General features: G+C 40.1%; 1 protein-coding gene across 1 annotated transcript in view; it reads left to right on the top strand.

The window, feature by feature from the left end:
* RGS7BP (regulator of G protein signaling 7 binding protein) overlaps positions 1-14362 on the top strand; it is a 123443-nt gene that overhangs the window by 88426 nt on the left and 20655 nt on the right. The window contains 1 exon segment of the mRNA XM_021007295.2: positions 9406-9553. Within this exon segment, the coding sequence (XP_020862954.1) occupies positions 9406-9553 (148 nt within the window).

Here is a 14362-nt window from a genome sequence, read left to right as displayed (position 1 = left end):
GAAAGAGAAAAGAAGGAGGTGTATATGGTGACTACATAGATGCAGCCAGTTGCCTCAGGTACCACTCAGGTAGCATTGATGTCACAGATCACAGGGGTGGGGAACCTTTGACTTCGAGGCCACATGTGGTCCCCAAGTGAGGCCCTTTGACTGAATCCTAACTTCACAGAACAAACCCTTTTAATAAGGGTTTGTTCGTAAAACTTGGACTTAGTCAAAAGGCCACACCCGAGGACCTAGAAGGCCACATGTGGCCTGGTTAGACACACACCAAGGGCTGATCCATAGAAATGAAATACTACAACTCAGTCCCATGTTTAGTTCATCCTCAATGACATAATTATGGGTAGGGTCACAGGATCTATGACAGTCAGAGAGTCCACAGACTAAAATTTTATTTCTAACTAATATAATGAGGGACTTCAAGGAAGTACCCTAGAACTCTGCTTCAATTTCCTCTTATTTAAAATGCTTACGTTAATCCCTTGCTCACATGAGGCACTGTCTGAATAATATGAGATCACAGTTGTGAAACCACTTTGAAAGAATGTAAAAAATGTCAGAGGAGTGTTCACATGCATATTCAATTCAATTCACTTTAAAATCTTGAATAAAAGCCTGGGATATATATGACCATATGCTAAGTACTGGGGTTAAAATAATGAAAAATGACTGAGTCTTTTCCCAGAAGGAACAATGGTGCCAATGCATGATTGGATCAGTATCTGCCAGGGTCTCCCAGCTTCCTGGCGCATAGATTAGGCTAGTTCTATCCCCCAAAGGCAAGGAAATTGTCCTCATGACTTGAACAGCCTCAGGCCAAATAAAGTAAATAGCCAACATTTATATAGCACTTGATATGTCAGGCACTGGGCTAAGCATTTTACAAATGTTACCTCGTTTGATTGCCACAACAATCCTAGGAGGTAGGTGCTATTATCCCCATTTTACAGATGAGGAAATGAAGCAAAGGGAGATTAAGCAATTTACCCCCGGGCACAAAGCTAGTAAGTGTGTGAGGCTGGATTTGAACTCTGGTCTTCCTGATTCCAGGCCCAGCACCCTATACACTATATCACCTTAGCCACTGAGTAGTTGTTCATTTGGACATGTCAAGGCATAAAAAGTCCTGCCCATTGGAATTGAGCCCTTCAGACTTGATAGAGGCCAAGGGAGTCACCAGGCCTTGCCTTCCTGATCTGATGCATTTTCATACGAAAATGAGGGAAGGGAGGTTGTCTACTTGTGTTAAGCACATTTTCTTGTCGAGTATCCTTTCTGTGATATGACTCATTAAATGTTCTTTTATTAACTATTGAGTGACCTATGAGTGTCTTATTTCGTTCTAGTGTCAGACTTGAACTACCTGAGGCCCAACCTAAGTCAGGCCTAAATTATAAGAGTTGACATAGTTGGTAGTTGGAACAAGATACCATTTTGGTTCATATTGTGGTTGAAGTGGGGAAAGGAGATGCAAATATAGACCACAAGGTGATTGAGCAGCCGGATATAGTATCAAAACACTTTGTGTCAAGGGCCTTTTTGGTGGTAAGAGCCCCCTCAGTGAATCTTGTTGATGACTATAAATTAGCACAGTGGGTGCTAGAAGATGCTAATAGGAAGGAAAAAGAAAGTTCCAGGCTTTCTATCCCTTGTTTATTGTTAATCATCGTAGAGAATCTGAATAGCCAGCACAAAAAAGTGGCCCTTAAGCTGGAACAGCATATTGAATAGTTAGAGAAAGAGCTTGTTGTGTTTAAATATGCAGTGAAAGCAGAGGGCTTTGATAGGACTGGTAACAATACAGTTGAAAGGAGTGATGCTGATGTAGACAGGGACCCACAGTTCATAAGGTCTCTGACCTAGAGGTTTTGCTAGAAAATATGCTACTCTCTTAGCTGTCTTACTATAGAAGACCCTAAGTTGTGATGAAAAATCAGTTACTATGCTGGATATGGCATCATTAGTGCAGTATCTCTGATTTTCCTGGTGTTCCTCTGGCTCATTGTGACCACTTTTCATCAGGTCACCCAGTGTGAACTGCAAAAGATTGTGGCATTTGACCCACTACATGGACCAGATCATTGAGATCCAGGACCTAGCCTTTCTAAAGTGAAGAAATGAAAGTGTAAGATTTCTTATCTTCATTCTCCTCCACATTCCTCCAAGGAGCCATTACATTTTTGTTTATTTTGGGTTTTTTTGTCTTTTAAATTTAGATCTCTTTCCTTTCTTTTTTCTCCAGTGTTGCTTATGGAAGGTTCCTTGAGTTCCCAAGATTAAGGTTGTCCAGCAACAGTCTTAATGCCATTCAAATGGTGGGAGGCCCTCTAGAAGACCTTTAGGACCTTCCTAAAAGATAGGATGGCATAGCATATCTATCAGAATTCCTCCTTTCACTCCCCTTGCCATGTAGGTTAGGCTAGCAAGTAGCTGTCATCAACACTTAATTGACCAGGGACTAAGGCTTATGCTGAGTAACTGATATCACTTCTTGCTTGCCTCGTGCTTACCTGATCATGTAAGGGCATAAAAAAGCCCACCTTTGTGTTTCAGGCTTTTATACTTAGTGAATGTCCCAAGGCCATTTGAGTAACCACAGCCTGCCCTGCTGCCCAGGTGATTTCCATACAGAATGGAGGCAGGGGTGGGGACTCGGGAAGTACTCTCAATTTGCTATATCCTTTTGAGTGTCCTTTCTATGCTATGGCTATGAACCTCCCTTTGTTAACTGTTGAATGACCTACAAATGTCTCCTTTGGTTCCAACATTGGACCTAAGCTACCATGGCCCAATCAGACCTAAACTATAATGCAGTGCTAGTCTTCTTACTGATCATGGTTGGCTGGGCCCCTTTGTGAGAATCCAGGGGAAACTTGTAAAACTTATACCTTAAAAATGGTAGACTTTAGGGAGACATGACATCCATCATTGCCTCCCTGCTCTGCCAACCACACCCCCATGCCACAGAGTATCCATAGGAATATAATGTAGGCATCTCATAAGTACTCAGGTGACCCTGCCTTTCAGTGGTTCAGGAGAAAGTGGATCTGACTATTGAAACAGGCAGCACCTGATTTCACAGATTTTCATTGTTCCTCTCAGTCTCTGAAGCCTAAGGTTGCCTCTGCCCAGGAGCCGTGGGTAGCTGGTACACTGCCTTGCTGTGCTCATCCTGGATGCCAGATACAAATACTCTTGTGAGGTCAGTGCTCCACAACTATGAAATGCTTGTTCTGTGCTGAATTAGGTGTGCAATTAATTTCAGCACCACATAATCAGAAAATAATTCCCTACGTGGTTTCCACAGCTAAGCACAAATGTACATAAACACACTATGGTCAAATGATCCTAATCAGTTGACTTGTTTTTTATGAATTGTCTGATGGATCTGATGCTTTGTTTTCCACAGCTTTATGAAGGTGCCTGGAATCCCTTCTTGTTCTGTCCATTGCTTCTGTGTCATGGTTTGGAAGGCATGATAGCAAGATGTAGTGAGAAGATCACAGAATAATTGATTTAGAACCAGAAGGGACTTATAGAGGTCATTTAGTCCAACACCCTCATTCTGTAAATGGGAAAACCAAAGCCCAGACAACTTGCACAAGGTAAAATAGGTAGGAAGTGGGAGTATCAGAATTTCAACCAGGTCTTCTGACTCAAAAGCTAATGTTCTTTCTACTGTACTACTCTGCCTCTCAGCAGTTATAGAGTCAAATGATTCATGTGAAGGTCTAAATATGACATTTATTAGTAGTATAACTCTGAGAAAGTCACTTAACATCTCTGAGCCTCAGTTCTCTCTTCTATAAAATAGGGATATTGATACTTGTACTATCTGGATCACAAAATCATTGTCAGAAAAGTATTTGTGAGATTAATGTACTATATAAATGCTAATTATTTTTATTGTCATTAGGCAGTGACTAATGTAGTCTGGTTGGGGTACAATCATAGTAGTTATGAAGGTTTTTGTCATTGTTGAGTTGTTTTTAGCCACATCCAACTCTTTGTGACCCCATTTGGGGTTTTCTTGGCAAAGATACCTGAGTGGTTTGCCATTTCCTTCTCTAGCTCATTTTACAGATGAGGAAACTGAGGCAAACAGGGTTAAGTGGCTTGTCACACAGGTAGTATCTGAGGCCAGAGAAAGGAAGAGGAGTCTTCCTTTCTGGGTCTAGCCCTTTAATTACTGTGCCACCTAACTGCTCTCACATACATGCATACATACATAAATAACTGCATACATGTGTGTGTATATGTATAAATATGTGTGTGTGTGTGTGTGTGTATTCTGGATCCCTAGAATACAGCCACTACATTCCCACAGGGCACTAAGGGGTAACCCTGATAGGTTGGAGGCTATCTTTCTAATACCACATAGCTTCCAAGCCCCTCTACCAGTATGCTTTCTGCTATGTTTATTGGTTTGAGTAAGTCAACCAGACTTTTAAGGGGTATTTAGTGCAGTGATATTATTGGTACGGGTGGTACATACATTCCCCCAAGTCTGTGACACCTGCTTCCACCAGTACATGCAGAGTCCAGGAGAAAGTTGGCTCAAGCTTAAAGAGGACAAGTGACAAAGGGGTAACTCACTGCTCCTGGACCCCCTTTTGCTGGAGTTCCCAAAATGTTTTCCTTTAGCTTTTCTGCTGGGTTCTTTATACAGCCTTGCTTTTGCTTTCCTGGTTGAATCTAGTCTATTCTTGGTTTCCAACATCCACCATGCTGGCCATCAGCCACTGGGGATATTGCTCGGATGCTAAGGTAAAAGCTACACCCTTCAGATGCCCCTCCAGCCAAGGGGGATTGGAAGAAGACAGAACCTTAGGCAGATTCCTTGGGCTCTGCTCCTCCCCACAATGGATTCCTTCTCAGGGGTTCACCTGGCACAGTCTCTCCTCTTTACTGCCAAACACTTGATGCCACTATGCCAGCTAGCTTGATGGTTTTATACAGGCCCCATAGGGTGTGGCCAAGTCCCTCAGCCAATTTGAACAGACTTTCTGTTGCGGCTAGAGAAATATCTAGTTCATGTTCACACCTTGTGAAAATCAACATGGGATCTTTCCTGATAAATATATCAGAGTGCAGCATATTTTTATCTACTTTAAGTGGGGTAGGATAATTATCTAGAGTCCAGAGGTAGCAAATTCACAGCCCCATGCAGGAATTTGCCTAAAGTGTAATTGGCAAATATTTAACAAAATAAATTAAAATAATGTTTTTTGTGGCTTTCTAAGTCAATGTGCAGTGCACAAAGATCTGTTTTTATTTGAGTTAGACTGAACCTCTACCCTTACATCCTCCCCTAGGTTTAATGACAATGCATGCCCATGTAGTGTTTGCCTTGCATGTAATTACATATGTTTACTGACACATTGCATTGTTGTGCACTCCTGTTTTTTTTCCTGTTATGCATTTATTTGCTTTGTTTCAGCATTACTTACATGTTGTAGTTTCCTAATTCTGCATCGTTTTTTTCTTAGCTATGAGGATTGTGATAGGGCAATTTTGTATAGCCTACAGACATTAGCATTGCTTTAATGTTATAGTCACTGTGACAAGGGCAGCTGGGTGGTGCCTTGGATAGAGTGCTGGGTCAGAAGTCAGGAAGATTCATCTTTCAGAGTTCAAATCTGGCCTCAGATACTTCCTACCGGGTGACCCTGGGCAAGTCACCTAACCCTATTTGCCTCAGTTTCTTCATCTGCAAAATGAGCTGGAGAAGGAAATGGCAAACTGCTCCAGAAACCACCAAGAAAACCCCAAATGGGGTCATGAAAAATCTGACACAAATGAAACAAATGAATAACAAATATACAAATAAAACAAATGTAAATTGAAGCAGAGTGCCAAATCTCTGCCTAAATGTTAGGAATTTTCCATACTAACTAGGTGCTGCGAGTAACTGTGATTGTTGTTCTAATTTCTTTGAATAGAATTTCTTTTAATATAAGCTCACCAAAGCAGCAGAGGATGGAACCATGTAGACAGGAGGGACTGTTATATTGCCCTTAGGCTTCGCATGAGCTAATTATTCTAATAAGGTGATATATAGATATGTACAGGTGGTGATTGGGGGGGCGGGAAGGCACTTGAGATTGGGGGAGCAGGAAAAGCTTCGTGGATGGTGGTGACTGAGCTGAATTTTGAAGGTAGGGAAGAGATTATAATCATAATTCTGTATGTGTGGAAATGGAACTTCACACCATTTAAGTGATTTATCCAAGTTCATGCAGCTTAGTAAGCCCAAGCACCAGGACTGAAATCCGTATCTGACTCTAAATCCAGAACTTTGTTCTACCTCAGCTGCCTCAGAGAAATTTCTTGCCTCTTCTCTACAACTAGAAAATATCTACTCCATCTGGCAATTTTTTTTAAAAATAGAAGTAATTATATTAAAACAAGAAAAAGGTCTAGCAGTTCACATCATTTGGGGAAAAGGCTAAAGTAGTTGTTTTATAGAGATGTAATGAATTTCATTATATTATTAGAAATAGTGACTATAAGAAATCTACTTAAACATGGAAAGACATATGAACCAGTGCTCACTGGCTCATAGATTTAGGGAGGGACCTTAGAGGTGATCTGATCTAACCCTCTCATTTTACAGATGAGCAAACTGAGACCCAGAAAAATTAAGTGACCTTCTTAAGGTCACACAGCTAGTAAGTGGCAAAGTTGGGATCTGAAACTATGTGTTCTGGCTCCAAGTTGGGCAGTCTTTTCACTATACCACCCGCCCTAAAGAGTGAGAAAAGTAGAAACAATATGTACAATGACTATAAAAATGTAAAAAAGAACAATGATTTTAAAAAAGCATAATTCCAATAATTGCAATGACCATTCATGGCCCTGAATAACAGATGATGAATCACACTTTGCCTTTCTTGGTAGTGATATGGAAGACTGCAAGTACATAATATTGCATTGTCAGATATAGTCATCATGTCTGTTGTTTTGCTATATGCTTTTATTACAGAGTGGTTCAAGGTAAGGGGGGTAGGGAAGGCCTATTGGAAAATTATTTCAGTGTAAAAACAAAAGGCAGCAATGGAATTAAAAATAATTTAATCAAGTTCTAGCTGCAATCTACCCTTGAGACATATTTTTTATACTATAGTCCCTGAAGAATTATTGAAGTCATATATATACACAATACTGATACTACTAGTTGAAAAAGTGGAGAAATAAAGTGTTTATTTCCCAGTTTAAGAAATGCTGAATGTTGGAGCAGGGACTTTAAAGTTCCTCTAGTCTAGAGGCTGGCCAACTCTGGCCAACTATGACCTTCTGCAGAGCTAAGAATTTATTTTAATACTCTCTCTCTCTCTTTATATATATATACATACATACATACATATATATATATATAATTTTTAATAAGATGAATTTAATTTTAAATACAATAAAACTTTAATTTTTATTTTATTAAAACTTTATTTTAATTCTTAGCCCAGGGGCAGTACAGAAACAGTGAGCTAGATTTGGCCAGCAGGTGATAGCTTGCCAACCTCTGATCTAGTATGACCCTCTCGGTTCCCAGATGAGGAAATTGAGAATCAGAGAGATGAAGTGATTTCTTCCAAGATCACACAGGCAATTAATAGCTGAGCCGGAGTAGATGTGGTCTCCTTACTCCCTGTCCATCCTTCATTTCATCCTGCTATGCTGCCCCTTCTTAGATCACCTTCACAAACGCTCATAGCAGATTAAATAACATAACAAAGGACATGGGAGTTAGAATGTATGTTCAGTGGCACATCTATTGTTGGGTGAACCAGTTGAGGAGAGGAGAAGTTCAAGGAATCCATGGCATCTTTGTGCCCACTGAACCCTCATGTCCATCCTCCTGCCCTGCAGCAATAGTGCCTGGGCCTCAGGGCCATTCATATACACTTGGGTCTGATGGCCATAAATCACTATTCCCAAAGCAGCAAGCCTGGTCTCACACATCAACACCAAGTTGAGAAACAGCAACGCTCTCTGGGGAGCTGTTAATTATATTTGAGTCTTGAGTTTATATTGATATTACATTGTCTCTGTTCAGTTCTCAAAAGTTGGCTCTGCTTTACCACTGCAGTGTTTATGTGTATGTATGTATGTACATATGTGTGTGTGCATACGCACCTATATTTTACATGTTTACATGCAAATATGTAAAAACAATATATACATGGTATGTATGTATATGATTTTTTATATCATTCCTTTGCTCAAGAAGCTTATGTCTCTGCAGTATGTCTCTGCAGTAGGATAAAATACAAACCCTCCGTTGGACATTTTAAATCCTTCATAATCTGTTTCTAGCCTGGCTTTCTAAAATGATCATACATCGTTCTTCCTCATATACTTTACATTCCAGTCAAACTAGTCTACTTGCTCTTTCCCATACATATCTTGCAATCTCCAGCCTCCAAGTATTTGCACAAGCTGTCCCTGGGTCTAGAATGCTCTCCCTCTTCATTTCCATCTCTTGGAACTTCTAGGTCTCTTCAAGGCTCAGCTGAAGAGCCACTTCCTTTAAGAGACCTTTTTTTAATTTCTCCTAACTGTTAGTGACCTCCCCTAAGTAACTATATATTATTGATTTTGTATAGAGCTTGTATGTACTTATCTGAGGATATGTTTTATCCACTCCAAGAAGAATGTAAGCTTCTTGGGGGCAGGGACTAATTTATTTTTGTCTTTGTATCCCCAGGACCTAGCATAATGCATGGAACTTTGTAGGTATTTAATAAATGCTTATGTTATAGATATACACAGAAATATCTATATACATACCTACATACTGCATTGATAGTGAGAATTACTCTCTGGAAGCTTTCTAGACAGATCCAATAATACATGCATGCATACATACATATACACACAGAGTTTGATATTGTTATCATGTACATATGCACATATATACTCGTGTGTATATGTGTGTATATTGTACATATATGTATATATACGTGTCCATGTGTGCAAATATATACAGATATATGTATATAAATATAATTGTTTACCAAAGCTAATAAGGTAGTTAATTAATAATAAGTATAGCTAGGTGGTGCAGTGGATAGAATGCTGGGCCTGGATTCAGGAAGACTCATCTTCTCGAGTTCAAATCCAGCCTCAGACACTTACTAGCTGTGTGACCCTGGGTGAGTCACTTAACCCTGTTAACCTCAGTTTTCTCATCTGTAAAATGAGTTGGAGAAGGAAATGGCAAACCACTCCAGTATCTTTGCCAGGGAAACCCCAAATGGGGTCACAAAGAGTCAGACACAACTCAACAACACCAACAATAACAATAACAACACAGTGATCTTCAACCAAATGTATGGCCCATCTTAGAAACTAATGCTTTCCATAGAACTTATAGTTATGATTCCTCACATTTCCCTCCTCTAGGAAAGGAGCCTGGAGCAGGGATCAAGAGCCCAGAATGCAAAACTGAAGAGGGTCCAGAAGTCCCCATTTTAGAGGACACGCTATCTTCACCAGTAGACACTCAGCATCATTCCTGGCAGGTTTCCACGGATATTGAGAATACTGAAAGGTAAGTGGTCTTAGGATAGCTCTGCATTTACGGAACAATTTATTTCCCAGATTACAGCATTGCATGGCACAGGGGGTGGAGACATCTTAACCCAGGTCTCAGAAAGCAGACTTTTCTTCTGCCTGCCATAGTATCCTAGAATTGGGAGGGACTTGATCATCTGCTCTAACCCCTGTGTTTTTCAGGTGATGTGCCATCAGGCCAGAATAGTAAAGGATCTAGCCCAAAGTCACATAGCACATTAGTGTCAGAACCCATGCCAAAAACTGAAACCCTAGGTCCACTACACGTTACTGCATCCCCAGGGAAGTTGAAATATATTATGTTTCTTTGTAAAGGGATTAAAGGAATTTCTCTTGTGGGATTGAGATCCCCTAATTGTTTCTAGTTTACTCTGGACAAGAGCTATGAAGAGGCTGAGGTGGTGAAAGGAGCCAGGACCCAGAAGACTAGATGAGGCTACTTCCAGTTGATGCCCAAACATTAGTTATCCATATGTCACATGGCAGTCATTGGGAGAGATAAGAGGGACAAGAAAGGGGAAGAAGCATTTGCTATGTGCCAGGCACTGTGCTAAGCTTTTTACAAATGTTAACTAATATGATCTTCACAACAACCCCAGGAGGTAGGTGCTATTATGATCCCCATTTTACAGTTAAGGAAACTGAGGCATACTGGTTAAGTGACTTGCTCAGGGTCACACAGCTAGCATCTGAGGTCAGATTTGAACTCAGTTGTTCCTGACTCCAGGACTAGTGCTTTATCTACTGTACTACCTAGCTGCGTCAAGAAGAGGCTATTTCTCTGAACCTACTTGGCTGCCAGGAAGTGACATCTTAGAAAAGAACCCAGTGTTTTTATTTCATTCGGGTAAAAGAAAACCATAACAATAGCTTATATTCATATAACACTTACTATGTGCCAGGCACTGTGCTAAGTGCTTTACAAATTTTATCACATTTGATCCTCACAACAACCCTTCCAGCGAAGTGCTATTATTATCATCCCCATTTTACAAATGAGAAAACTGAAGCATACAGAGGTTAGGTGACTTGTCCATGGTTACACAGCTACTAAGTACCTGAGGCTGGATTTGAACTAAGATCTTCTGGACTTCAGGCCCAGCACTCTACCCATCTAGTTGCCTCTGATAGTAGTGTAGATTACTTAACATGTTGATGTATTTTACTAGACACAGCCTGGCATGGTTGAGAGAGTGCTGGGCTTAGCGTCAGGAAGACCTAGGTTCAAACCCCACCTCTAACCCACATTACTTGTGTGACCTTGGGCATGTTGTTTAACCTCTGTGTGCCCGGGGCAGCAAACTCCCGTGGACTACTCTCCTTGGTCCTTCATATTCCTGTATATCCCATATTCCTCATTTTCTCATATGTTTCCATATATCTCATTAGGATGCTACCATCCCTTATTCTGCTACAAACCCTCTCTGTGTAGTGTCCACACACTGAGGAAAGAGCTTTGGATTTAGACTCAGAGAACCAGAGTTTAAATATAAACTCTTAACTCTGTGACCTTGGACAGCTTGCTTCACCTCAGTTTCCTTACCTGTAAATGAGCTAATTAGACCAGCTGGCCTCCAAAGACCCTTTTCAGCTCTCCCCTCTATGATCTTATGACCCAAATAGCCCAGTTCTGTAATCCCCAAAGCTGGCACAGCACAACTTGATTGAATATGGGACAGTTCCAAGGAGTAAGATGTGTTGGGAGTATTGCAGGTAGGTTGAATTATCGACGAAGTAATGAACATTTTATTTTATTATTTTTACAAGGTTAAGACATATTTGTATTTGTAGTCTTTGCATTTCTACTTCCAAATTGTAGTACAATTACAAAGCTAATTACCAAATGTCCATGTTTATAGGAAAAAATGGTGTATGTGGTAATTATGAGCTATTGATAAAACTCTCACCTTGTACGAGCATGAAAATTGAACAATTCAAGCACTGAAGCTGTTTGATGAAAGTGATAGTACTCCACAAACAAATTATTAAGGATGATTTCTTTTTTCACTGGAAAAGCAGAGAATTCTGTAGTCTAGAGCTTCTTAAACTTTTTTCCACTCACGACCCATTCAGCACTTCTTAAACTGTGGGTTGTGGTTTAAGAAGCACTACTTGGAGTCTGTTCCCTATAAAATCAGCTTCTTCTGACCATTGCTTTCCACAATCCATCCTCCCTCCTATCAGCCTTTTCCCCCTCTTCTCTTATTTCTCTCCTTTCCTACTTCCTTGTAGACATATATATGTATATATGTACACATATATCTATCTATAGATAGATTTTTATACCCAACTGAGTATGTATATTATTCCCTCTTTGAGCCAATTCTGATGAAAGTAAGGTTTAAGCATTGCTTGCCACCCCCACCCCTCTTCCTCTCCACTGTAACAAAATCAGCTTCTTGCCAAATTTACCTTGGCTAGATTCATTTCCCTATTCAGAAGCCTTATAAGTCAGCTATCAGATTCAGAGGTTATATAAAAAAATCAAACTGTGGAAAAATATGGATTTTTTAAAAATTGAAAAATTTTAAAAATATATTCTAACATTGGCACTCTGGCCCCCATCCTTCAGTTAACCTGAATTTCCTCATAAGAGTCATTAAGGACAGAGCGGACAAATAGAACGGAGTTCTCATGGAGTTAATTATGTTCTTCCATTTTCCCATATTCTTATTCCTAAGGGCCTTTTGACCTCCAGAAGTCAATTAGTATATATTAAATATTGACTATTTAATGAAAATATATGAGAAGGAGCCGTGGGCATTTATGAACTCATGGCCCTACTCTTGAGAAGTTAACGGAATAGTGGGGAACAGTGTGGTATAATCAAAAGAGCACCAGGATGAGAGTTAAAAGACTGGGATTTATGGAAGTTCCAGCTTTCACACTCACTAGTTGGGGCTCTATGGACCTAATTTCCCTTATCTGTAAAATAAGAGGGTTGGACATAGCAATCACGGAGCTCTAATTCATATTAAGGGCCTGATCATCCTAATTTTCTCCTAACATAGAACCTCCACATTTACCTTATTCTTCTATGAATTAGTGTTATTTACAGACATTATCTTCAGATTCATCCTCACTATTTGTGGATAAAGATGCCAAATATTTTTGTGAATGGATTAGTTTTTGTTTTCTGTCTCTAGAAGGGCTTTCTTTCCCATATGGCTATACCGAGTATAGAGCTTCTTCCGAGCAATATTAGCTTAATACTTTGCACAGCTCTGTAGGAGAGAAGAATGTATGAATCTGCTTTTCTGCAGGTCATTGAAATAAGAAACTCAGCTCTACATCCAACCAAATAGAAAGAGGGAAATGGACTAGTTTAAGGACAGGCAAGGTATTTTTGTGAGTACTCATCATGAAGAAAACATGGATTCTAGCTGTATGCCCTTGGAGAAGTTACAACCTCTCTGAGTTTCAATTTCCTCATATGTGGAAAAATGGAATTAATACCTGGCCTGCCTGTCTGCCTCAGTTGTAAGGATCAGAGGAAAGAAAGCTTATAGAAATGGACATTGAAAAGTACTCTACTAACAAAAGGGACTCTGATGTTTTCATAACAAAAGTATCATCCTGGATCAAGTTTTAGCATTAATTTTGTCAACACCCTAGCATCCTTTATAAATTGGAATTGCATTTTTTACCTTATAAAAGACTTGTCTCTAGGATCAACAAGGTTCAGGCTAAGGTGAAGAAGAGAAAGGTCATGTATGGCAGGATTGCTACCAACAGTATGGATTGAGGACCCCCCAACTGAGGACATTCTCTAGGAAAAGAAAAACAACAACTCAATATCTGGCTGCATTGCCACACTTTACACTTATAAAATAGTTAATAACAGCTAGTATTCATATAGTGCCTTAAGATTTATAAAGTGCTTTACAAACATCTCATTTTACTGTCATGACAGCCCTGGGAGGTGAGTGCTCTTCTTATTCCCATTTTACAATCGAAGAAATTGAGGCAGATAGAGGATCAGTATCTTACCCAAGGTCACACAGCTATTAAGTGTCTGAGGATCATATTTGACCTCAGGTCTTCTTGGCCTCAGGCCCACCACACTGTATATCACACCACCCTGCCTTTAGATCGTTTGTATGGTACTTTAAGAGTATTTGACCTAATTCTGTCAAACTGGCAGCTGGTGGTACAGTGGATAGAGCACTACACCTGGCATCAGGAAGACCTGAGTTCAAATCTGACCTCAGGCATTTATTAGCTGTGTCAGCCTGGGCAAATCACTTAACTTTTGACTGCTCAGTTTCATCAGTTTTTTGTAAAATGGGGATAATAATAGCACCCACCTCCCAGGGTTGTTGCTAAGATCAAATAAGATAAGATTTGCAAAGCACTTAGCAGAGTGCCTGGTATATAGTAGGCATTTAATAAATATTTGTTTTCTTCCTTCCTTCCGACACCCCCAGTGGCACCAGCAGGTCATATCCCTACAGGTCCTTCTCTCTGAGTTCTAGGGTTAACCCTAAGGGATTAAGACTGATTTCTAACACTATAGCCCTAATCTGATGTGCTGTCCTTCCCCCCCCCAACCCACCCCTCACTGACTGATTATTCACTACTTAGAAACCAATATTTGCTAGGGTAGAATAGTTAGAAAAGTTGGTTAAAAAAATTTCCCCAAAAAAGTCTGGGGCAGACTCCCACAAACACATAGAGTGTCCAGGGGGGAAATGGGCATGAGCTTAGAGAGCACGTGTGGCAAAGGAGTAACTTACAACTGTTGGTTGGATAGAAATCCTTCACTCCCTCTGTGGCATCCTCGGGA

This window comes from Phascolarctos cinereus, unplaced genomic scaffold, assembly GCF_003287225.1.
Source record: "Phascolarctos cinereus isolate Bilbo 61053 unplaced genomic scaffold, phaCin_HiC Scaffold_4;HRSCAF=312, whole genome shotgun sequence".
Classification (NCBI taxonomy): Eukaryota; Metazoa; Chordata; class Mammalia; order Diprotodontia; family Phascolarctidae; genus Phascolarctos; species Phascolarctos cinereus.
The sequence above is the reverse complement of the archived record's forward strand: the minus strand, read 5'-3'. Positions and strand labels throughout refer to the sequence as shown.